The sequence below is a fragment of the Megalobrama amblycephala genome, linkage group LG6, assembly GCF_018812025.1.
Source record: "Megalobrama amblycephala isolate DHTTF-2021 linkage group LG6, ASM1881202v1, whole genome shotgun sequence".
NCBI classification, from domain to species: Eukaryota; Metazoa; Chordata; class Actinopteri; order Cypriniformes; family Xenocyprididae; genus Megalobrama; species Megalobrama amblycephala.
Genome location: NC_063049.1, coordinates 40,810,622 through 40,838,313, shown reverse-complemented (window position 1 = coordinate 40,838,313; position 27,692 = coordinate 40,810,622). Strand labels below are relative to the sequence as shown.

The following is a 27,692-nucleotide window of genomic DNA, read 5'->3' as shown; positions in this document are numbered from 1 at the left end:
GGGTTTGGTTAAGTAGAATAAGTTGACGTAGTTGCAAATTTACTTATAGTTAGTATAATGTCTAAAGTGGATCATCAAATTAAAGTGTTACTAAAAATAATAACTATATTGTGACATAAAATTGTGAATAAATTGTGAGATTTTGGTAATACCACCCACCCAGATCTATGCTCTTTGAACACGCACATGAGTCAGACTGAGAACAGAAGGAACCCTGTGAGATCTCTCACACTGAGAGCCTCTTAAGGTTTTTCTATTGCTAATGCTGCCTTCAAGTCACTCTGGAAAGATCATTTTTATGAGACGCACATGAACACCAGCACAATGTCATAATTACCAGTAGGAAACTGGATTTTCTTTGAGCTCCGGCTTATCGAGCTGGAGGCGTTTCAGCATGGAGGAATTAAATTGGTATTAATCATAGTCACATTTTCAGTGATTGCACATTTAGTTCATGGGTGATTCTTCTACGTTTCTTTTATGTTAAAATCTTGGAATAAAGATTTCATGGTCTTGATCAAACTTCAAGCGGTATCATGTGGAACAGCGTTGCGGTAATGATGTGTAATGGAAATGACATACATTTTACTTTTGGGAAAATGCAAACAAGTTAGCTAGCAGTCAATTAATTTTATAAAAAAATTATGAAATTGATTGTTTCTTATGCTGCATTCACATGGGGCATCAGCATCAATGCTTGACTGAAGCTTGAGCTGACGCAACCCTCATAATACAACAGCCAATCACATTACTTTCCGGTGTTGCATGAATGCAGTTGCCTAGCGTCTGTGATCTGGCTGATGCCTGCACTGGTGCTTGAAATGTTGAGAAATCTTCAACTTCTGCCACGAGCAACACGAGTGAAGCGACACGACGGAACCAACAATTCAGTTTGGCAACATTTTTTGACACCCAAAAAATAAATATATTCTTTAAATGAATGAATGGCTGACTCTGGTACCCTTGCAAAGATGTGCTCCTTCCTTTCTCATTTTTCTAAAAAACTTGGTGTAATGGTTATGACATAAACACCAAATGAACTGAGATATTTTTTTCCCTCAATTTTAAGAGTGTTAAAGATTAAATTTGACAATATTTGAACAGACTTTCCCTCTAGACTTATTAAATTAATAATATAATCACATTTTACACTGTATTAAAATCAGGGAAATTATACTTTGCACTTTTTTCTAATAGATTAAAGCTATTGTAATATATCCTACAAAACTAGAATGACTGATTAAAAACAAAAGAATTTAATTTAACTTATATACATAATTTCTTTCTTTAAAATAATCCTAGTGGACAGAAACAGATATTGTGTGCTTGTAAGAAAATACTATTAATTAGGCTTGTTTATAAACAGACATGCTTGGCAAATTACATTTCCCATCATTCACGAGAAAGATAAATATACACATAAAGCATAAACTCATTCTTTGATCTTCATTTTGTTGCACTAGTGCAAAAAAAAAAAAAGCTTCAAAAGTGTCTGTTGGGAAGTGAAAAAGAAATTGTGTCCATTTCATTCCAATCTAAATCACGTCGTAATAATGTTTCCAAGCCTAGTAAGTGGGAACATCCCAGGAGGACTTGAAGGCAGTATAATGCTACGACTGTGGCTGATGCATGATGAGGTGCACTGACCTTGCCCTGGAGTGAATTCAAACCGTATGTCATTCAACTCCTTCCTTGAGTTCCTAAGGGATAGAGGGAGAGAGAGAGAGGAGATATCTGTGGTGAGAAATGGGCGTCCACCTGTCCGTCTGTCTGTAAGAAAGCCAAGTGTGATCGCGGCCCATCTGTGCTGTTTTACTGAGTGTGTTTTCTGAGCCTGACACACGCTCTCTCTCTCACACACACACACACACTCAGCTGAGTCCTGTCCTCAGAGCTCTCCAGATAATCATTTCGGAAAATTTCACTGTGCCAGTAAGCAAGGAATCATTGCCAATATCGCCATGTTTTGTAAACCAGTGAGGTTTTCTGTAATTACAGGGGTTTGGAGGAGAGATCGTTTTAAACTAGTGCTCAGGTGAGCTTTTAGGAGGAGGGCTGTGTTCATTTGTGTTGGTTTAATGAAGGAAGGCTTCACTGTACTGCAAGGTAATCTGCATTTAAACAGCATTTCATACCACTAATGGATCTCTCATCATTTATGATTTGGGGTGTGACGAGACAATTAGCTCACGAGACGAGACGAGACACAAGATAGAGTTCACGAGAAAGATTTTTACAGTATTTTTAAGAAATCCTCAATGATGAAATACATGACTAGAAAAATAGTCTGCAGCTGCATTTAAAAATGTTTTAACTAATCGTCTTGAATGTCATTTCAGTACTACTCTCTGAGTATGAATTATCATATGCAGTAAAGGACTGTAAAATGTTTTCAAAAACTGTACAAATTGTGAATAAAAAGGAATGCAATCATTTACAAATCTCAAAATTTACAAAACTTATATTTTATTCACAATAGAATATAGATAACATATCAAATGTTGAAAGTGAGACATTTTGAAATGTCATGCCAAATATTGGCTCATTTTGGATTTCATGAGAGCTGCACATTCTAAAAAAGTTGAGACAGGTAGCAATAAGAGGCCGGAAAAGTTAAATGTACATATAAGGAACAGCTGGAGGACCAATTTGCAACTTATTAGGTCAATTGGCAACATGATTGGGTATAAAAAGAGCCTCTTAGAGTGGCAGTGTCTCTCAGAAGTCAAGATGGGCAGAGGATCACCAATTCCCCCAATGCTGCGGCGAAAAATAGTGGAACAATATCAGAAAGGAGTTTCTCAGAGAAAAATTGCAAAGAGTTTGAAGTTATTATCATCTACAGTGCATAATATCATCCAAAGATTCAGAGAATCTGGAACAATCTCTGTGCGTAAGGGTCAAGGCCGGAAAACCATACTGGATGCCCGTGATCTTCGGGCCCTTAGATGGCACTGCATCACATACAGGAATGCTACTGTAATGGAAATCACAACATGGGCTCAGGAATACTTCCAGAAAACATTGTCGGTGAACACAATCCACCGTGCCATTCGCCGTTGCCGGCTAAAACTCTATAGGTCAAAAAAGAAGCCATATCTAAACATGATCCAGAAGCGCAGGCGTTTTCTCTGGGCCAAGGCTCATTTAAAATGGACTGTGGCAAAGTGGAAAACTATTCTGTGGTCAGACGAATCAAAATTTGAAATTCTTTTTGGAAAACTGGGACGCCATGTCATCCGGACTAAAGAGGACAAGGACAACCCAAGTTGTTATCAGCGCCCAGTTCAGAAGCCTGCATCTCTGATGGTATGGGGTTGCATGAGTGCGTGTGGCATGGGCAGCTTACACATCTGGAAAGGCACCATCAATGCTGAAAGGTATATCCAAGTTCTAGAACAACATATGCTCCCATCCAGATGTCGTCTCTTTCAGGGAAGACCTTGCATTTTCCAACATGACAATGCCAGACCACATACTGCATCAATTACAACATCATGGCTGTGTAGAAGAAGGATCCGGGTACTGAAATGGCCAGGCTGCAGTCCAGATCTTTCACCCATAGAAAACATTTGGCGCATCTTAAAGAGGAAGATGCGACAAAGAAGACCTAAGACAGTTGAGCAACTAGAAGCCTGTATTAGACAAGAATGGGACAACATTCCTATTCCTAAACTTGAGCAACTTGTCTCCTCAGTCCCCAGACGTTTGCAGACTGTTATAAAAAGAAGAGGGGATGCCACACAGTGGTAAACATGGCCTTGTCCCAACTTTTTTGAGATGTGTTGATGCCATGAAATTTAAAATCAACTTATTTTTCCCTTAAAATTATACATTTTCTCAGTTTAAACATTTGATATGTCATCTATGTTGTATTCTGAATAAAATATTGAAATTTGAAACTTCCACATCATTGCATTCTGTACAGTGTCCCAACTTTTTTGGAATCGGGTTTGTACTTTTAAAAGTGTACAATTATATACATGTATATATATATATATATATATATATATATATATATATATATAATTTTAACATTTTAAACATTTTAAGACACAGGGGATACAGCATGGTAGCTCACTAGTGTTTTTCTGAATTCATCTAATTGTCAGGGGTGCAGGAACAATTTAAAATGATTTGCTTCTCTGGTTATATATAATATTTGGTATCGTACTACAAGATGAGATGGTCATGACAAATGAAAATCTAAAAACAATAATAATCTCTTAAAAATGGGGGTGGATACTTTATAAAAGTGGGTTATAATAGTTGGTATGCTTTATTTGATGGTTTCTAGTGTTTTATGAAGCGAATCTTCATCATCCTAAGGCTCTGCCATGTTCAGTAAACACACCTTCAGCGCAGCTATGCTCTGGTTCTTCACACTGATGTTTATGATAAACCACCCCTGTGTATTTGGTGAGATCTAAGCCAGACCTTCGCTTTGTTCTCTCTAACATCAAACAGTCTGTTCTGCTTCAGCAACAAGGGTTGACAACCTCATAAAAGTTACATTTGCAGGGGAAAGGAAAAGGACACAAATAATATGCACCGGCTCCGTTCACTTGCTTCCAGTCATTTAAGCAGGAGAGAAGACTGAAGTCAACCGAGCTACGGGAGATGATAAACCTCGTCATGCATCACAGAGGGATTGTGTCCAGCTTAATAAATAAACTACAGTGGGTCCAAAACACAGCAGCTAGGGTCCTTCCTAGAACCAGGAAGTAGGAACATATTAGCCCGGTTCTGTCAACACTGCATTGACTCCCAATTAAACATCCTCTAGATTTTAAAATCTTGCTAATCACTTACAAAGCACTAAATGGTTTAGCTTCCCAGTACCTGAGCTCGTAACGCATTATAATCCTTCACGTCTATTGTGATCTCAAAATTCTAGCCAGTTGATAATACCTAGAATTTCAAAATCAACTGCAGGCGGTAGATCCTTTTCCTATTGAGCACCTAAACTCTAGAACAATCTTCCTAGCATTGTTTTGGAAGCAGACACACTTTGTCAGTTTAAATCTAGACTAAAAACACATCTCTTTAACCTGGCAGACACAGAACACATTATCTACTTCTATAATTCAAATCATGTAAATTGTTAAGCTGCATAAATTAGGTCAGCCGGAACCGGGAACACTTCCCATAACACCTGATGTACTCGTTACATCAGAAGAAGAATGGAATGAGAATCACCTCAGAATATAATAAGAACTACAGGAGCTCAGTGAATTCAAGCGTGGTACTGTGATAGGTTGCCACCTGTGCAATAAGTCAATTCGTGAAATTTCCTCACTACTAAATATTCCACCATGGTCAACTGTTAGTGGTATCATAACAAAGTGGAAGCAATTGGGAACAACAGCAACTCAGCCACAAAGTGGTAGGCCACATAAAATCACAGAGCGGGGTCAGCTCATGCTGAGGTGCACAGTGCGCAGAAGTCGCCAACTTTCTGCAGAGTCAACAGCTACAGATCTCCAAACTTCATGTGGCCTTCAGATTAGCTCAAGAACAGTGCGTAGAGAGCTTCATGGAATGGGTTTCCATGGCCGAGCAGCTGCATCCAAGCCTTACATCACCAAATGCAATGCAAAGCGTCGGATGCAGTGGTGTAAAGCATGCCGCCACTGGACTCTAGAGCAGTGGAGACGTGTTCTCTGGAGTGACCAATCACGCTTCTCTGCCTAGCAATCCGATGGACGAGTCTGGGTTTGGCGATTGCCAGGAGAACGGTACTTGCCTGACTGCATTGTGCCAAGTGTAAAGTTTGGTGGAGGGGGGATAATGGTGTGGGGTTGTTTTTCAGGGGTTGGGCTTGAATCCTTAGTTCCAGTAAAAGGAACTCTTAATGCTTCAGCATACCAAGACATTTTGGACAATTTCATGCTCCCAACTTTGAGGGAACAGTTTGGGGATGGACCCTTCCTGTTCCAACATGACTGCGCACCAGTGCACAAAGCAAGGTCCATAAAGACATGGTTGTGGAGGAACTTGACTGGCCTGCACAGAGTCCTGACCTCAACCCGATAGAGCAGCTTTGGGATGAATTAGAGCGGAGACTGTGAGCCAGGCCTTCTCATCCAACATCAGTGCCTGACCTCACAAATGCGCTTCTAGAAGAATGGTCAAAAATTCCCATAAACACACTCCTAAAGCTTGTGGAAAGCCTTCCCAGAAGAGTTGAGGCTGTTATAGCTGCAAAGGGTGGGCCAACTCCATGTCTTGGATGACATGGGGGTGAGTAAATTATCAGGAAATTTTAATTCTGAAGTGAACTAATACTTTAACGACAACAAAACTGCCCTCAGTGTATATGGTGGTTATGGCCCTGAGATATATATTTATTACTGTTTATTAATGCAAAGCTGCTTTGAAACAATCTGTATTGTATACAGTGGTATGAAAATAAAGGAGACCTGACTTGACTTGAGATATACCTGGTTAAACAAACATCTACTACACCAAGTGCATAGTCCTTAACAATGTTTTATTTTTTTCTTTTCTGATGCTCATTAAAAGGCCTGCTAATGCATTTACTGTACTTAGCTGTTTCATTTTATGAAAGGTGAAGACTCCATATTACCAAGCTGTGTGTGTGAGTTCATTCAGCACCCGCTTTAACCGCTGCTCCAGAGCTCCAGCTGTGCTATTGAGCCCAGTGGACTTATTTAGCAGATTGACACTTGCATTAGCCTCATTTTCTCTAGTACTAGATTATAATGACAGCAATCATCACTGGTGTTGCTCTCCACCCCTCTTACTCTCTCCCTCTCTCAAGTAGGTCACTTAACTGATCATCGGAGGAATGGGATCTTACTCTAGGCAAATATACAAACACCAAATTTAAGAGATTTATATAGCCGATCCCACATTATGATGCATAGTGGGTTGTCAATGGCACGGTGGACCTTGAAAACTAAAAAGGATTTTAAAAAGCTAAACCATCATGCTGGCAGTGATAAATCCGTTATGGATCTAATAAAAAGTAGTCTGTAGGGGTGTGAAGTAATCTTAGCAGGCAGATGGAATAAAACCAGATTTTTGTTCGTGATTTTATATATATATATATATATCTTCCTCCTATGCAATGCTATTGACCTTTCAGTTTAAGGCTTTGCTATTTTTATTCTATTGCTTTCCATCTACTAGCATCAGAAAATAACCCGGGCTTGGGGGGAAAGTGCTACTAAAAGTGTCAAAAATATTCTAGATATTTAAAAGGTAAAATACTTATATTGCTAAATACTCAAAAATCAAATTAGTATCATTGAGTGTATGTGGATTAAACACGTGTTTACATCAGGCAATTATATATTATTGCCATAAACAAAACAAACACAAAAAGAAGTTTGATGGGCAGACAAAAGTTGACACTCATAAAAAAACAAAAAACAAATGCCTTGTTGTTTGCATGATAAATTGATCAAGGTAAAGCTGCAACTTGCCTCATCCAATTAGAATGAAATCTAAATAAATATAAGAAATATAAAAATAAGTTAAAAATTGAAATAGATATAAATTGAATAATATAATATAATATAATATAATATAATATAATATAATATAATATAATATAATATAATATAATATAATATAATATGTGACCCTGGACCACAAAACCAGTCATAAGGGTCATTTAAAAAAATGTATACATCGTCAGATTGATGTATGGTTTGTTATGATAGTACAATATTTGGCCGAGATACAACTATTTGAAAATCTGGAATCTGAGGGTGCAAAAAAAAATCAAAATGTTGAGAAAATCGCCTTTAAAGTTGTCCAAATGAAGTCCTTAGCAATGCATATCCACTCACAAAAATAAATATTTATGGTAGGAAATTTACAAAATATCTTCATGGAATATGATCTTTACTTAATATCCTAATGATTTTAGGCATAAAAGAAAAATTGATCATTTTGACCCATACATTGTAATGTTGGCTATTGCTACAAAAACACCCATGTGACTTATGACTGGTTTTGTGGATAAAAGGTCACATAATATAATATAATATAATATAATATATCTAATATAATATAATAATATAATATAATATAATATAATATAATATAATATAATATAATATAATATAATATAATATAATATAACATAATATAATATAATATAATATAATATAATATAATAAGTTGTTAGTGTATCATAATGTTTTCTTTTGTTGTGAATCATCTTATATTTTGGTTTTCGTTGCAAATCATGATTTTATATACATAAAAAAGTCTGACTGCAGCATCTTTAAACGTCAAAAGCAGGTCGTTGTCCTTCTGTCCTCACCGGCTGGATATTTTGACGTAGCCATCGGCAGCAGCTGTGACCTGACACAGCACAGACATCTTAGAGCCAATTTTCTCACTGTCGTTATGTTTTGACAGTTTTTGGAGGTCAAGTTCTCGAGCTTACACGCAGAGACAACCGCACACACACGCGCTCCCAAAAACACACCTATGTCCTGCGTAAACAGTGGCCTGCCACCCTTCAGGCTGGTGTGTTTCAGCCATCCTGTTTGGCCTGCCGTCATTATCCAGTCAATCAATCCTGAGAAAGCTGCAAGGCACGGAAAGCCCTCGTACTTGACACTTGTCTCCTGCTGGCTCGAGGTGATATTTTCACCCTGTGGCCAGAGGAAATCAGCACCCTGCTGCTGTTTTCTCACTTTTCTGCTCACAGGGGCGTCTGGTTCTCATCTAACTGATCTGATATCCCTCATTTCCCTCAGGAGACGTCAGCTACATAACCACTTGACTGCAGAAGACCCTAACAACCAAACAAACAGGGTGAATTTCAAGAAAACTGGCAAGAACATGCCTGAGTTTTATTTCAGCCCCAAAATCATAAGGGAAAAAAAGGAAAAAGAAATTATATTTTGCTTAAAGAAAATGGATGCATTTTAGGACAATTAAGATTATTATGACATTATTTAAATGATAATTAGGCACATTTTCACCACAATTACCATTTTAATAATCAACGAAAACTTCAAAATCAAAACAAAGCTGTAATGTACACAATTAAGTATTTTTTTGCATTTTATTTACACTTATTCACATTTAACTTACATTTTTATATTACAAAAACTATAATATTGATTTTTTTTTTATGTGAAACACAGAAAAAATATTATCATGTAAAAAATGATGATGTAAAAATACTGGATTATTATGAAATAAAAAATACTGAGTGCACCTATAACAATAATTAAGTTTAAGAACAATTAGTTTACAATTAACAATAAGAACAATTAACTTAAGAACCATTTACCTTTTTTCCTCTCAGTGCACTTTATTTTCCTCTAAAAAGCTGCTATCTAATTAAGAGTATGACTTTAATTGAGGGAGTTAATTTAATTTAAAGTCCAGCTCTAATGAGGTTTCGCTCTGTTCAGTTTTGTCTCGTCTGAAAAATGGGGTGGTAGTCTCTGGTTAGGATGTTAGACTCACAAATCAAAAGGTTTCAAGCTGAGTTTGCTAAAGATGAACCTAAATTACAATAATGGATTGTTTTAAAACAAACTTCCAAGTGTGTGGAAAAACTGAGAGTGTAATGTAATGCAAACCATGCCAAACTGTACAACTTTTCATGATAAATTGTGCATAATGTGATGCTTTAAACCAAATTCATCTCTTCAGCATCTCTCTGCTTTTTCTATTTAATTTGATTTATATTTTAAATTTCATGTTTTTTTTAACTTTCTATTCATCAAAGAATCTTGAGAAAAACAGTTTCCACAAAATATTAAACAGATTTAAATTAGGCTTTTACTCACATATAAACATTGATCAGTGAACATAAACAGAAGCTCAACCGAACCAGAATGACGCGCAAGAATGAACCTCATTGGTTCTTGCAGAAGCTCAAACATGCTGCGTAACACAAGAATGAACCTCATTGGTTCACGCACGAGTCAAGCGAACATGCTTGAGCTTCCGTTTACCACAACTGATGTGTGTGTTGATGAATGTTTATATGTAAATAAAAGCCTAAATTAAATCTGTTCATCATATAAAGTGATTGTGTCACTTCAGAAAATTTGGACTAAACCGCTCAATTCATATGGATTTGTTTTACGATATCTTTATGAACTTTTTCAAACTTTTTGAAATCTCCCAGATTTCATCAAATTTCATCAAAAAGATCTTCATTTGTGTTCCAAAGATAAACAAAAGCCTTATGGTTTTGGAACTGACATGAGGGTGAGTAAATGATGACAGAATCTGAATTTTTGGATGAACTATCCCTTTAAATGTTCAAATACGTTTGAGCTCTACTGTAAGTAGTTGAGTGGCGTGTTTGTGTTGTAGCTGGCCAGCTTAGGCATTGACGGGACGAGAGAGCTGATGGAAATCTTCCAAACTGTAACTATATTTCACAATATAACTGTTTTTACTGTATATATATATATATATATATATATATACATATACACACACACACACACACACACACACACGTATAGCTCAAATATATTCAGCCAATTTTGCAACTTTATAACTTTGTGAGGCTCTTTACTTTGAAGCCTTGATGTGAGTTGTGAAAGCTGGACTAGTCTGCCTGTCAGCAAAAACACAATCTAACCCACTGAATTCTCAACTGTGAAATTCAGCTAAATGTAATTCACCGTCCATAAAGCGGCCTCAGTGCAGAGCATCAAATCGAACGCGGTTTCCCACTTCCGGAGCTTCTTTACACACTAGTGGCGCGTAAAGAGCTTTGCGTAAGGCTCCTGCGAAGTTGTGAGGCAGGGACAAATCCGTATCATATTCCGCCACAAAAGCTGTCAGAGATGATCGGCCAAACGCCTCATTGTTGGGTAATGGGAGCTGACAGGACTCAGCTAAAACCATTGAGCGTGAGCTGAGCCAGAGCGACAGTAAAAATGCCTTCACAGCCAGCAGGCCGGATAACAACACCACTAGTTGATTAAATGCGTGTGAAGACTACACATATGAGGTTCAGCGTTCCCCTGGTGCCATTATCTTAGATCCACTAAGGCTTACAAAGAGAGAGTCAAATCGCTCACAATTATACTAACAGGAAAATAAAACTAAAAACGCATTAACTACGAGTGAGTGGACATTAGCTTTAGTAAGTTAAGTCTAAGCTCAACCTGAGGCGGTAAAAGTGGAGAATGGAGATAGGCCACTTATAGAACAATGCATGGGAGAAATCACAGCACTCAATATGGAAGTTTTAGATGGTACTAAAACACTAAAAAGAAATGTAATCATCTTTTTACAGTCTCAGAAGAATGAAGTAACCCTAACCCACACTCATGCTTCCCGGAAAATGCAGCTGTTTGCGTGAATTCTTAAGAGAGAAATTAATGTAAAAGGTTATTTAAAGGGACAGTCCAATAAAAACTGTTTCGTTTCCCTTTTAGATGCATCATTTTTGTGACAGTTCTATGGAAGCCAATGGGAAACGAAACTGTTTAATCACCAACATTGTTCAAAATATCTTCTTTTGTGTTCCACAGAAGAAAAAAAAGTCATAGAGGTTTGGAACGACATGAGGGTGAGTATATAATGATTGGGTAGACTGTAACTTTAAGTAAACGTAAATAATCAGATGATTTTATTTGTCTCTAAAATACTGCATCTCAGTACACACAGACTCTGCAGTGTCACTGAACCCTAACAGATCTGCTGCTGTCTGTTTAATATTTAATATTAATTCAACAACAATACTGACAAGGAAAAATGAAAACCATTTACTGCTCATTTGTTTCTTGGTTTTTCAATACTGATTTGATTAATTAGTTGAAAAACCTGAAGCAATGTTTACTCAATTGAAAAATACTTGAAGCCTACTGTATACGGCATTAATTTAATTTGTTAACATATATAATAACATTTAACTTTACACAAAAGAGCATATTCAATAACAAACTACTTTTTGCTGTTGTAGCAATACCAGTATTAAAGTTCATGAAATTTCACCAATTCAACCAGGGTGATGCACCATTCAGAACTGAATTTAGAACGCCTTTTAAATTTGAATGCAGTTACTGGATTTTAATTGCGCTAGCAAACAGAAAGCAGATTCACAATTTGAAAGTAGAATTTAAAATTAATGTGAACAATACAAACACCTAATTCAAACCAGAAAAGCAACATTTCTCAAGATGATAAAATGACAGAACGAACGATAGATAGACATAACGATATAACAATAGATAGACATAACGATAGATAGATAGATATAATGATAGATATAATGATAGATAGATAGATAGATAGATAGATAGACAGATAGATAGATAGATAGATAGATAGATAGATAGATAGATAGATAGATAGATAGATAGATAGATATAAAGAACGACAGATGGGAGAAACAGATCGAATGATAGATCGAACAATAGATGGATAGATGAATGAAAGATAGAAGAACAGACAGACAGATAGATAGATAGACAAATGATAGATGGATAGAACAACAGATAGATAGATCGAACGATAGATAAATTGATCAAAGGATAGGTTGAACGACAGTTTGAACAATAAATTGATAGACAGATAGATAAATAGACAGATAAACAATAGATAGATAGATAGATAGATAGATAGACAGATAGATATAATGATAGATAGATAGATAGATAGATAGATAGATAGATAGACATAACGATAGATAGATAGATAGATAGACATAACGATAGATAGATAGATAGATAGACATATCGATAGATAGATAGACATAACGATAGATAGATAGATATAACGATAGATAGATAGATAGATAGATAGATAGATAGATAGACATAACGACAGATAGATAGACATAACGATAGATAGATAGATAGATAGATAGATAGGTAGACAGATAGATAGATAGATAGATAGATAGATAGATAGATAGATAGATAGATAGTGAGATAGATAGTGAGATAGATAGATAGATAGAACAATGGATAGATAAATGGATAGATGGATAGAACAACAGATAGATAGATCGAACGATAGATAAATTGATCAAAGGATAGGTTGAACGACAGTTTGAACAATAAATTGATAGACAGATAGATAAATAGACAGATAAACAATAGATAGATAGATAGATAGATAGACAGATAGATATAATGATAGATAGATAGATAGACATAACGATAGATAGATAGATAGATAGATAGATAGATAGATAGATAGATAGATAGACATAACGATAGATAGATAGATAGATAGATAGACATAACGATAGATAGATAGACATAACGATAGATAGATAGATATAACGATAGATAGATAGATAGATAGATAGATAGATAGATAGATAGATAGATAGAACAATGGATAGATGGATAGAACAACAGATAGATAGATCGAACGATAGATAAATTGATCAAAGGATAGGTTGAACAACAGTTTGAACAATAAATTGATAGACAGATAGATAAATAGACAGATAAACAATAGATAGAATGAACAATAGATAGATAGATAGATAGATAGATAGATAGATAGATAGATGAAATGAAATGAAAATGAAAATGAAAGTGAGCCAGTTTTCCAAACCTAGTGTTGACTACTGAAATGTTTGTATCATGACTACATCAACTATTTCATATTGTCTCTGATCTACAAACCCTAAATTACTGCTAACTTCTGGGTATTGATGCAAAATCTATACTTCACTTCAACATTTCTTCAGTTCAAGACTCTCAGTCTCATTAAACCCAGTATTGTGTTCTCTCAGAGTAGAACTATGAGTCTTGGCTGAGAGTCAGGCAGCAGGAACAGAGAGTAATGCTGGACTTAAGCATTCATTTACATGTCAAGGTTAGAGTAATTACACCTCCCTGAGCTCTGCCTCTCCACTTGGCCTGTTTCAAGAGAGCAATGGCTTTGTGCACCGGATAGGGGGTCTAGGGAACATATGGAAGTGTGTGTGTGTGTGTGTGTGTGTGTGTGTGTGTGTGTGTGTGTGTGTGTGTGTGTGTGTGTGTGTGTGTGTGTGTGTGTGTGTGTGTGTGTGTGTGTGTGTGTGTGTGTGTTTTTGTGGTCTATAATGAAGTGTTGGGAGGAGCCAGCAGACACTGTTATCACATCAACCCAGACCCTATTACACACACAAGAGCGAGAACAGCTTCTGTGCAGAGAAACTTTCTCAAACAAACTCTATGGCATTATCTCAAATGAGAATGTGGGGAAAAAATAGTCTGTGGGGCTCATTTATATGAATAATATATGAACATGAATTCAAAAGCAAATCAAAAACACAATATTGTCCATTCTAATCTCTATTTTATGTTTGTTTTTTTGCATGTGTTTTTTATAACAAAATCTACAAAGAAAAATGCGCACTATAATAAAGCAATATGCCACGAGAGACCGTTCACTGCAGTGAATTTACAAAGCAGAACTCTCTTAAAGGGATAGTTCACCTGAAAATTTAAATTCTGTATTAATTTACCTGTCTCATGCCATTCCAAACCTGTATGACTTTGCGTTTTGTGAAACATTTTGTGTCATGTTTCAATTGCGAAACAGAAAAAGATAATAATCTGAAAGAGAAGGTAACATTGGAGTCCATTGACTTTCATTGTATGGATAGAAAAATAAAAAATAAAAATATCTTTGTGTGTGTGTGTGTGTGTGTGTGTGTGTGTGTGTGTGTGTGTGTGTGTGTGTGTGTTCCACAGAGAAAAGAAAGTCTGGAACATTGGAATGGTTTAGAATGACATGAACGTAAATAAATAATAACAGAATTTTTTGGGGTAACTGTGGTAAAATTACTGTATTGCTTGTTTGTGCCAGTGTTCATTTTTACATTCTTCTTTTTTCATTTAAATTTAGTCAGTATTTTCATGTCATATTCATTTGTGTCTAAAAAGTGTCCAAAAAAAATTGTGGTTAGTAAGATTTTTTAAATATTTTTAAAAGAAGTCTCGTATGTTCACCAAAGAAGATTGCTAAAATGAATTAGCAAGTTGCTAGTATGTTTCTAGTATGTCATAGCACATTGCTAACATGTTGCCAGCATGTTTTAGCATTTTGTTAACATGTTTAGCATTTTGTTAGCAATTAGCATGTTGTTAGCATGTATTAAAGGTGCAATATGTAAGATTTCTGTCTGCTAGAGGTCGCTAGAGGCCTATTCAAAACAAATGCGTAGCTTGTTGATGGAAAGTTTTAGCGCAGAATCTTGGGACATGTGGTCTTCACCTCACAGCCGGTGGAAAAGAATAGGGATAGGCCTCAGGAAGAAATCATGTTCATGGATGCAATTATTAAAGTTACTGTAGTATGAACTTTTATTATGCCACAGTTGCCGGCGCCGCTTCCGCTTTTTTTTTTTTTGAGGTAACGCAGCTCTGTTTATCATATTAGATACATTTGAGAGTGTTGAAAATGATGTTATAACGTTACTCTGTGCGTTCTCTCGGCGGCTGCTGTGAGACACTGTTACACACTGCAGTAAGATAGATCAATTTTAGAATATCATATTAAATGCTGGATGGCTTGTGTTGATAAATGGCATGCAATTAATTTTAAAACGTATTGTATGATGGAGAAAATGCTGTATTACTGTTACTAAAAATAAAGCTGCATCTGATTATGCTATGTTAGCTACTTGACAAAATAGTGTTTTTCTCTGAGGCATGGTAAAGCATGAGACTCGCAAAAAATCAAGAAAATTAGATTTAAACAATAAGACTAAATGTGTTGAGCTATATAACAATAATTACTTTTCTGTCTATAAATATATCAAAACAGTTGTTCCCTTGTCTATTAAAACATGTAAATATTAAAGCGTCTTTGGTGTTTCCATGGTTTCTACAAAATAAAACCGAGGGAAACGCGGGTATGACGCAATTGACAGGCGACTCCTCACACGTCCCGGAGCCTTGGTTAAAATTGCAATTTTCTCACGATTTACAAATAGTTGGAAACATTTGGGATATTGTAAGTACTCAAGTGAACAAAATATATAACACTGGCCTAGTGGTTTTTGGATATTTTACTGCAAAAATCTTACATATTGCACCTTTAACACATTGCTGGTATGAATTAGCAGGTATTTGATCAAACATACAGTAAAAACAGTAGTATTATTATAAAATATTATTTCAATTTAAAACAATTTTCTATTTAAATATATATTAAGATGTAATTTATTTGTGATGCAAATCTGAATTGTCAACATCATTACTCCAGTCTTCAGTGTCACATGATCCTTCAGAAATCATTTATTATCAATGTTGAATTGATCATTTTGATCAGTTTAATACATCTTTGCTGAATAAAAACATTTAACTACTGACCCCAAAGTTTTGAACAGAAGTGTATATATTATAAACATGTATATTACTTTAATAAACAAATATCAAATATATAAAATAAATACTTTGTCCATGGTATAATTCTAAGGAGCCCCTAAAGGGACCTCTGCAAAAATAAAAAAAATGGCATGAGTTTTGCATGCTCACGAGAAACTTTCGCGTGCGCACGCGTTACAATTTCCGGTTTGTGTATACTATAACCTATTTCTATGAACTAATAAAGATCATGAAAATTAAAGAGAAAATGAGAGTGCCAGATTTTGGTACAGTAAGCCAGATTTTGAGCAAATACAGCTGTATTAGTTCACGTGCATCCACTCTCATTTTCTCTTTAATTTTCATGATCTTTATTAGTTCATGTGCATCCATACTCTGGCTTTCTTCATAGGCAGTGACGCACAAATGAAATAGGTTATAGTATACACAAACCAGAAATTGTAACGCGTGCGCACGCAATACATTTCCCGTGCGCATGCGAAAGTTTCTCGTGAGCACACAAAACTCTGTCATTTTTTTATTTTTGCAAAGGTCCCTTTAGGGGCTCTGTATAATTCCCAAAAAAAGTAATTGATTTCATTGACAAAATGAATGCAGATCTGTTCATGTTTCCCAAGCAACAGAGCAGCATGACTGTGCACCACAGATGAGTGCTTCTCATGCAGTCAGAATCCAGAGTCAGAACTATCTGTTTTCTAATGAGTTTTGTCTCTCACAGAGGATCTAAACTCAAAGCAATACCTAGAAATCCATCCTCTGTCTTGAGAATTCCTCGCTCGCTCTCTCTCCGAGCCACTCCACACATCACGTATTATCTTATCAAACTCCAACATTTTTCTGTCTGCCGGCTGAATCCCAATAAACCCCAGATTTATAGACTCATGCCTCTGTATACCTCATGATGAGATCGGGAGATTTCACACCGCGTTTCAATTTCCACAAAGAAATCTATCAGAATATCAGGAAACTAACGTAATAACTTTCCTTGCCAAACAAGCCACCGTTGTGATCGGCCAGCCATAGTTTGGACCGCTGTAATTCAGTGCTTTCAAACTTCACATTAATCCGTGGATTTAGATGGTATCTAGCACAAACACTTCCACTGCACAGGGTCTGCAGATTTATTCAAGCGTTATTCAGGTCCAACCTTTTCACACAGCCAAACAAAAACCTTACCGAAATCCATTTCACAATCGAGCCAAATATTCAGATCAACTCGGGTCAAGCTCCGCTTTGGACAAGTAATCAGAAGAGAGCATTTACGAATGGCTTTACAGCCTTCGTTCTTTGATTCGCTTGCGTGTATTTACGTCAAGAACTATTTGCAGAGTTAATTAAAGTCATTTTAAATCATTTAGCAAACATACACAAACAAGTCTATCCCTCGCTTTCCTGGCCATTATCCTGATCCGTTCTGATGAGCCGAACACCTGCTCTCGCTGCTGACCTCACTGTGCAAATGGATGCGAGCCATTCATCTCTGTTCTCCTGCATCTGTTTGCCACAGCTTCCTCTCTCTCTCTGTGATGAGGGTTCAAACTCAGCTGTCCGTGCAGCTTGATTAGGTGCCCGTTTTTGGCACAGAATCAATGTTGTTTATAAGTTTCGATGCTGAAAATTGAAAAAGCCTCTTCACACGGTTCATTCTCTCTGTCATTCCAAACTGAGGCTGTTGAGGATAATTGGATGAAAGACAGAAAGATTTCAATGTAATGATTAGTTCGGAACATGCCTGTGAGCCACACGCAATCTGTGGACGTTTTTCTGTGCTGATTCTGCTGGATTTAAACAGAGTAAAGTGTTGCACAGAGCTACACTTTTATTGGTAACTGAAAGCATCATAACATTAGCTAAATATTTAGGCCTTCATGAACCACATTATATGTTAAAGGGATAGTTCACCCAAAAATGAAATTATCCCATGATTTACTCACCCTCAAGCCATCCTAGGTGTATATGACTATCTTCTTTCATACAAACACAATCAGAGATACATTTAAAAATACCCAGGGTAGCTCCTCCAAGCTTTATAATGGTAGTGAACGAGGGCCATTTTAAAGCCCAAAAAAAAAAAAAAAATGCATCCATCAATAATAAAAGCAATCCTTACAGCTCCAGGGGAATGATAATGGCCTTCTTAAGCGAAGCAATGGGTTTTTGTAAGAAAAATATCCATATTTAAAACTTTATTAACTATAATATCTAGCTTCCAGCAGACGACCATATGCATTGATTTGCGGTGGAAGAGTAACCCCTGACCCGACACGACGCAATGACGAACGCGGAAGCGCAGAGGATAGAGCAAAACAAAACACGAATTAGAAGTCTAAAATAATCATTTTTAAAGAGAAAGGTTGGAGGAAATCGATATAAAAGAAGAGGAGCTTGAGTTTGTTGCCCATTTGTTTGAACTGTGAGAGGCGTCTAAGCTTACAATACTCCTACATACTGCGTCATACATCGCTTCACGGGTTACCCTTGTGGCGCAAGTCGACTTGAGCAGTATGTGTACAGTCATCCGCTGGAAGCTAGTTATTTGAATTTATAAAGTTTTAAATATGGATATTTTCTTACAAAACCCATCACTTCAGTTCAGAAGGCCTTTATTAACCAACTGGAGTCGTATGGATTACTTTTATAATGGATGGATGAATTTTTTGGGGGGTTCAAAATGTGGCCCCCCCTTCACTACCATTATAAAGCTTGGAGGAGCAAGGATATTTTTAAATATATCTCTGATTGTGTTTGTCTGAAAGAAGATAGTCATATACACCTAGGATGGCTTGAGGGTGAGTAAATCATGGGATAATTTTCATTTTTGCATGAACTATCCCTTTAAAACAAAATCGATCAATGTGAAATGCCTATTTTACTTCCATAATGTTACATATTTCAATATTCAATGCGAAAAATTGCAGGATTGGACTTTTTTGGAATCAATTCACCCTTCGCAGGGAGTTTGATTGACAGGCGATCTGACCAATCATTACGTTGAATCCACCGTCTTGTCTGACAAACAAACCAGACAGGAGAGTTAGTAGATTAACGTCGGTGGACTTGAACTTGAAAAATAGCATGTACTGACATAATTTCGCAAATCAGTTTAATCAGTTTGTTTGTGTTATATGACCTTTGACCTGGACCTGTGATAATGAACATATTTCATGAAAAAGGGATTGTTTCAAAAAGACCAATTTCTTAGAAAGGGTATAGGTTAAAAATGTGAACCCCTTTGAAATTATTTTTGATTGGTCATTGGAAATTACATTTTATTAATTAATTCATTTTAGGATCATCACAAAAAAAAAAAATATCAATGAATAATGATAATTACTTTAGTTTATAACATTGTGTGCTACTGCATAAACAATCTGCACTGCTTTTCTTACTCAGATTTTTTGTCTTGTTTCCAGTCCAAATATCTAAAAATTCTTAGATATTAAATTATTTTATTTAATGTTAATAATTTTATATAAAATAACTATATTTGGACTTTTAGATATTTGGACTAGACAAAAACATACATTTAAAAACATTTATTTTCTTAATGCATGTTACTGGTCATATTGTGAATGAAGATTTTATATGTTAAAGAATTTTTATTTAGCAAGATTGCATAAAATATACCAAACATGTCAGTAAAGACATTTATAATGTTACAAAAGATTTCTGTTTCAAATAAATTCTATTCATCAAAGAATCCTGAATAATAAAAAATAAACATTACTACAGTTTCCCCAAAACTATGAAGCAGCACAACTGTTTTCACCACTGATAATAATAATAAAATGTTTCTTGAACATCAAATCATCATATCAGAATGATTTCTGAAGGGTCATGTGACACTGAAGACTGGAGTAATGATGATGAAAAGCTTCAGCTTTGATCACAGGAATAAATAATATTTTAACATATTAAAATACAAAACAGTTATTTTAAATTTAAATGTTTCACAATATTACTCTTTTTACTGTATTTCTGATCACATAAATGTAGTTTTGGTGAGCAGAAGCCACAAGAGACTTTTCAAAAACTTTAAAAAAAATCTTGCCAACCTTAACTTTTCAACAGCAGTATATGTAAGGAATAATCCACGGAGCGGAGGCAAATAATCATCCGACGTGGAGCGGAGTGCATTTAATGCACGGATTATCCCACTTATACCTTGGTCATTTGCCAGCATTGACAACTTTGACTGGAAGGGTTAAAATGGGTTAAATGACAGTTATTTGACAGTTAGCATTCTAGATCGAATTACATCATTTGAATGAATTAACCTATCGAGAGACAGAGAGAGAGAGATGTGTGTGAATTACCCGAGTCTGTGCAGCATCTCTACTAGCAATGAAGCTGAGTTTAATTCAAAAAAGTGACGCTACCAGCTCCTTGCTGAGTAATATAATGTAGCGATTCAGTAGTGAAGCTAATTTATTAATGAAGTCGTGGGGCAGTGTTGACAACAAGGCCTACATTTTTCCTTGGTTGATAAGCTGCTTTACTCAGGAAAACGTTTTCTGTTTTATGGCGATATTAAATACCTAACACACTCTTTTCAGCTTTCCTGGCCTTAGACGTGATCTGAGAACAGATTGTGGTCTATCATTTGCATGAGCTCAAACGCAAATTCAGGCAGGGGAATGCAAACACGAGGTCAGGGTTAAGGGACCTCTTCCCACGTTACCTAGGGCGATTGAGAAAATGCATTAACACGGTGCACTTCAAGGGTGTGGGTGAGCGATGGAGTGAAAGAGATCGTTTAAAAAGAGACACACTTCTTACAGCAGCACGTACACACTGCACTTTATACAGAGGACAAGCAGCTCTTTCGGGATAAAACAAGTTCGATGGGGGACAGAGAAAAAAGAGAAGCGACAACAAGCTCGCTCACCTTAACCTCAGGACCATGTTGACCGCTCCCTGAACGCTTGAGGGTTTCTCCAACGGTTGAACCTAGACAGAAAAACAAAACATAAGGGTAAGTTACTTTCTAATGCCAAGTGTTCTGGCTGTTGAGGTTAAAAGATCTTTACACCACATGCTGATGCTTATTGGAGATGTGAAGTACATAAAATTGCTCTAGTCAACCCATATTATTACTGAACCAAGATAAATACAATAAATACAGAAGCTAACAGTGTCAAACCCACACAAACATTGGGTCTTTAATTAGGAATTATTATATTCCCATAACTGTTGTTAGCTGTTATTAGAAATCTTTTAATTTATTTTAATATTATTGTTGATGAATATTTATATTGGCCAATATCTGATATTTTATTGTGCATTTTTACATTTAGATTACCTTTGAAGTCATCTTATGCTCACTAAAATCTGTGCTGTTACTGACTTTTAAACTAAACTATTAAAACTAAAATTATTAATAACTATTTTCGTTAATTGAAATACCGTAAGGCTGAAATAAAAAGAGATGAAATACTAGATGAAAATGAAATAAAAATTATAAATGTTGCCGTAGAAACTGAAATAGAATAAATAAATGTAAGTAGAAGTGCTAAAAATGACTAAAACTGAAATAAAAGCTAAATAAAAATATTGAAAAACAACTAATAAAAACAGCAAAAGCAAATTGCTAAAAATTATACTGAAATTAAAATGAAAACTGAAAAAATTTAAATAAAAGTTCATTTAAAATGTTAATAAATACTGTATAAGCAAATCTGAAAGTAAATTTCCATTTTTCACATTGTACACCTAAATTCACTTGCAGCATTTAAAATGATCGATTTTAAGTTTTTAGTGTTTTATTTTGATTTACTCAGACAAAATAGTAGACATTTTAGTTTCAGCCATTAGCCATAACAAAATTGTTAATATTTTAATTAAACCGAGCCATTTTTATTGATGCTTACAGAATGCTGATGCTAATCAACATTTCTCTCACTTTGTTCAACATTTTTATCACAATGCATCAGGGTTAATACTGTTAACTAAAATTAAAACTTAAAAGTTGAAGCACTAAAATTACAAACTAGAAATAAAAACTAAAACTAATAATAAAAATAAATCTAAACACTACTATAAAAAAAATGAAAAAAAAGAAGACAAAAACACAAACAAAATTGGGTCATTGACGAATCAGGTTTTTAAAAGTGTAAAAAAACATAATGGAGATATAATTAATTTTGAAGTTTTATTAAGTGTTAACAATGAGATTATGTGGTTTTTATGATCAGTTAACACTGATTTTGTCATTTTTTACAAGATGGACAAAATTTGTTACCAAAAAAGTCATTTGGTTTTACCAAATGAGGATATTTTCAAACAATGCTAACAGGCTGATATCTAGCTAGCTAGCAAAAGGACAATCAAACATTTTATATTTAGTACAAGTTTTTAAAATATTACAACATTTTCCATGTTTTATAGCGGTTGTACCGAATGACCTGATGTTTCGGGACATGCGTATGAGCAAGTGAAAATGTGAATTTTTCAAATTGTTAAAAGAGAGTTAAGTTACTTTGTTTCACGACCATGTGGTCCTTTGCAGGTGTCTGAATGATGTCACATCCTGTCGCATGATAATGACTTTATCCAAAATGGTCCTTTTATATTGGTTACTCCGAATGACATCAATCAAATTCATTTTTCTGGACTTTCTTTCTCATAACAAAGCAACGACTTCTACACATAATTTTAATACCATTTTGCACTATGTTGATATATCATGTTATAAAATCATGCCAGAATAAAAATATATACATTTATTACATTTTAAGATATTTTAATCACAAATTAAATTTGTTGTATTGGCCTTTGAATAGTTAAACCGAATGACCTTTTGACACTTCAAAATCTTTAAAATACCTTTATATGTAGCAAAATATATTTAAAAACTTTTGGATTCAATAAAGGAGATCTAGTTGTACTGCCTTACATACTTTGGATGTCAAAAAACAATCTTTGTTTTTTATTATTATTAAGGCCTTTTGGACAAAAAAAATTACCTGTCATGTCATTGACCCAATTACTAAAAACCAAGCTAAAATTAAAACGAAAACTAAGAATATAAAAATAAAAGCTGATTTAAAATACTGATAAAAACTATAGTAGTATATAAATAACACTAAATGCATCATAGGATTGCACAAAGGATGCATGCAATGTAGCCATAGACTTTTAAAAAGCTACCACTTTGTGTCCGCAGCCTTAAAATGCTTCCTCCGCAGGCGGCTTACTAGGTTTTGGATTAGAAACTCTTCACATGCTGCTGCAGCAGGAATCTACTCTCACTCTTTTTATTTGAGATATTACATTTAATAGGCTCCCTCAAGGCCAGTCGGCCCCCAGGGTCGTGTCCAGCCAGCCCAGAGACCAGCCGTCTCACAGCAAGGAGCATCAGGGCCACAGAATCAAGACAAATCACAGCAACACTGTCAGTGCCGACCGGCCCTCACCTGGGGATGCTGAATGGACAGGTCCTCTAGCGGGAGACTGTTAGCATTCACTTCTCCCTGCAGAGGCAAAATGAAGTGCTTATAAGTGAAGGAAGGTACAGAAAGACATCTCTCCGTCCCTCACTGTTTCTTTTCATTCCCTCCAAGGACACTTCTTTCAGCAGCTGGGGAAATGGGTTTTCTACAACCTCAAAGCCTGAACTAAAAGTCATGACATTTGGTAATCCACTGGGAGAAAATATGAGTGGAAGATGGCTACGCACACACAGACAGTAGGAAATACGTTCTGTGTTTGCGCTGTTTAATTGCTATTTGTCCAATACGGTTGAATAGGCCACACTTGTTAATTATTTAATATGTAGTTTATTAGGCAAATAGCCCAATCCCTCGATATTCTCAATTAAATGATCAAACGATACTTTAGTTGTTAATTAAATCTATTCACAGCCAAACAAAGTCAGTCAAGCCCCCTGTGTCTGTGAGCTCACATTTACAGCCAGTACAGCTTTCTAGGATTTAAGCTGTAGTGCAAATTTTGAAGTAGTTTTTGAAGTAGTTTTTGAAGTATCTTATGCTTACAAAAGCTGCAATTATTTGATCAAAATACAGTAGAATAATGAAATTTTTTTCAATTTAAAATAATTGTTTAATATATTTTAAATTGCAATTTATTTCTGTGATGGGAATGCTGCATTTTCAGCAACATTTTTTATTATTATCAATGTTGAAAACAGTAGTGCTGCTTAATATTTCTAAAGAAACCATTTTTCAGGATTCTTTGATGAATAGAAAGTTCAAAAGAACAGCATTTATTAGAAATAAAAATCTTTTGTAACATTATTTATGACTTTACTGTCACTTTTGATCAACTTGTGTCCTTGCTGAATAAAATTAAGTAAAATAGGATATTTTAACTAGGTTGTAATGTTTTCTGAAGAAAATACGACTGATATTTTCCCATGCAAAACTCGCCACAATGATGTTTGAAGGTGTTTGGGGTGGTTACCAGGGCGTTGCTAAGCAGTTCTGTGTGCTTACTAGGTGGTATTGTCCAATACTGTCCAAGACCCTCCTAAATGTGTGGCTGCACAATTAATTGTATTTTATCCGTGATAACAATGTCTGCTTCTCTTGATTAATTAAAAATAATCATCGTGATATTGGCCCGCTGAAAACATTTTGAGAATTTGACATTTCCATTATCTTGCATTGGTAACAAGCCGCCATTATCTTTCCTACTTGGGGTTGCCAGATGTTAGTAAAACAAATCCCCCAAAATGAGCTTTTCTCTTAAAAGGATACGTTTTCTATCCAGTGTTTTACTTAATCTTACCAACATGACAAACATGCGCACATGCTCTTTCTGGGCTGCAAAATAAAGTGCTGATGATCTCGACATCAGGGTTTCCGTTGTCCGGTAATTACCGGACATTGGCCGGGAAAAAAATTAAATGTCCGACAAAATTCAATCTCTCCGGTCAAATTGTCAGATTAAAACTGCCTAATAATCCCGCCCCGCCCCCCTAACACAATCTGAATCGACCGTTTGAAAGTTTTTAAACAACATCGCATGTTGCATTTCAAATAAAGCGCACGCCTAACGGCTATAATATAGACCTAAACCACGAACTATTGTCATGACAGCGCTCCGTGGCTATGGAGGATTGCATTTCTCCACAGCCTGCGAAGTCCTCATATGTGATTTCAACGAAATGTATCCAGAGTGGACCAAGATCGCCAAGATAGCCTGTGTAATCCCTGTCTCGAGTGTTCCTGCAGAGAGGGGGTTCTCGCTGCAGAATCGGATCAAGACGAAGCAGCGAAGTCGCCTTGCGTTACGCGGCTTATGCGCATTGCAAGTTGTGGAGAGACACTGGGAAGTTTTGATATTAAGTCGGCAGCTGCACAATTCAGCACTGCAAAAAAGCGTAAAAAGTAGCCAAAAATGACGCGAGACAATGTTATAGGCTTAGTCATTTGTTTGTTCAAGTTCATTTGACAAGGAGTCATTTCACACGGTGGCCAATTTAAATGTTACCAGCTAAATGAGACATACTGAGTTTATAATTAAGTTTGCTTGAGTAAAAACAATGCTATATTCGGATATTTTATGTGGGGAAGGGGGGTTGGTTTGTTAAACTATGAAATGTGAAACCATAGTAAAAAACAATTGGTTGATTGACGCCAATCGGACGTTCATGTTTTTTTTCCGTCTATTTGAAAGTTAGGCTAATAAACATGTTGCATATACGGCCTGATTATGTCATTTTTTAAGTTACATAAACTGCTTTCAGTTTTCCTCAACTTGACTAATTAAGAGGCGATATTTGACCGGCATATCATCAAAATGTCCGGAAAACGAAACCTCTGCCGGTCACTTTGACCGGCACCATTTTTTTCTAGCGGAAACTCTGCTCGACATACGTGTATGTTGGAGTTTAGCGATGTCCATTGTTAAATTCTACTCGAATAAAATGTCATACAGCCAGTCTGTGTTCCTTCACAATGCCGCGTGTGAGATTTTGGTGCTAATAAATCTACGAGTGAACCTTCTCTGTGACAAACCGTAATAAATACAAACATGAATCTTGTTTGCGATCATGATTGGTGAATAAATGCACTTAAGCAACTTCTGTGCAACAATAGAAAGTAAAAATTTAACATTTGTAATTATTAGAATTAAGATTAGGAGCCACTGTTTTGTATTGATTATCATAAGCTATGTTTTCATCCATAGTTGCGAATTTAACTTGTGCGCAAAATTGGAATATCGCAAATAAAGCCGCAATTTCATCCAGTGAGTCAAAGAGAACAAAATCATCACTTGCTGATAAACTGTGCTAAATATCACTAAGAAAAGTAGGAGAAGCCACTGTATATAATAATTTTCGTATATAATAAATCACAGACGAAATGCAATAAACATGTTATCTTGCTTTCAGAGGCTACTGTTTGGAAACGCAGTCATGTAAGACTCTGGGAGGTAATTATACCAAACCACTTTGACGGCAGACTTTCAGAAAACAGCAATTCAGATGCTGTGCAAAAAGATTGGTCCGCTGATTAGTCCAGTTGTGCCGTCACATCACGCAAAATCACATTTTTTTTTAAGGAATTTATTTGGTAAATGTGTTTCCATTGTAGTTTATGCTCATGTTTTCTTATCTGATAAAAAATGTATCTGACTCAAATGAGTGCATATGTTTTTTATGCACAATTTTTGAATGAATGCACATCTTGGCTTTTCCATCCTGCAGTTTTTTATGTGATATCCCAAAATGCACATAAAAATAGGCGGATGGAAATCGAATTTCCACTTAAATTTCCCAGAACAATTTGCCCCAGGAACATTTTTCCCCCAGACCTGTTGCTGTCTGCATTTCTGTCGCGGTCTAAAGTACCGTGAAGATTAGTCCAGTGGCGTAGGACTGCACAAAACTATCCATTTCCCGCTGGATTTCGTCCTCCGAATATAAGCTGAACCTCGTCATCATTCAAATCAGTCAAAATCAGTCAAATGTCGTACTTTTTTAAACTCCATTGTTGATTCGAATAGCAATCAACTGTATACACTGCAACAGACTTTTAAAAACGGTGGATGAAATAAAATGCTGCGTGGAGTCAACCAATCAAAATGCTGCGTGAACTCAAACAATCATTATGTTCAGCACACAAGTCCCATCCCCGAAAGCTCCTGAACTTTGAAAAAGTTCTACCTCGTGAGCAGGGACTTTCTGAGGGGGAAATATTTACCCGGAACTTCATTTAGACCCTGGTTCCACCCCAGTACCACCCCAAAGTCCCTAGTTCCTGGGGAAAGTTCCTGCAGTGGAAACGCGGCTATAGCTACCGCTGGTTAAATGAAGTCCATGTGCCACCTACAGGCCTATTAGGTGAAGCGAAACATGAAATGACTTTTACTGTCTTTCTCTGGAATATCTGGATATTATTTGTGATTAATAGCAGATTAATTGTG

At 35.8% G+C, this 27,692-nt stretch overlaps 1 protein-coding gene across 5 annotated transcripts in view; it reads right to left on the bottom strand.

Annotated features, from left to right (window-relative positions):
* stk39 (serine threonine kinase 39) overlaps positions 1–27,692 on the bottom strand; it is a 93,042-nt gene that overhangs the window by 22,104 nt on the left and 43,246 nt on the right. For 4 of the 5 annotated variants that reach the window (XR_007185447.1, XM_048194631.1, XM_048194633.1 and 1 more), the window contains 3 exons: positions 23,717–23,773; positions 21,190–21,251; positions 1,648–1,700 (listed from right to left, as the gene is read on the bottom strand). Coding sequence is in view for 4 of the 5 variants with exons in the window: in XM_048194631.1 (XP_048050588.1) it covers positions 1,648–1,700; positions 21,190–21,251; positions 23,717–23,773 (172 nt within the window). In the remaining variant the exon portion in view is untranslated. Of the gene's footprint in view, positions 1–1,647; positions 1,701–8,252; positions 8,780–21,189; positions 21,252–23,716; positions 23,774–27,692 lie in introns of those variants that run through there. The other variant, XM_048194634.1, reaches the window with a different exon arrangement.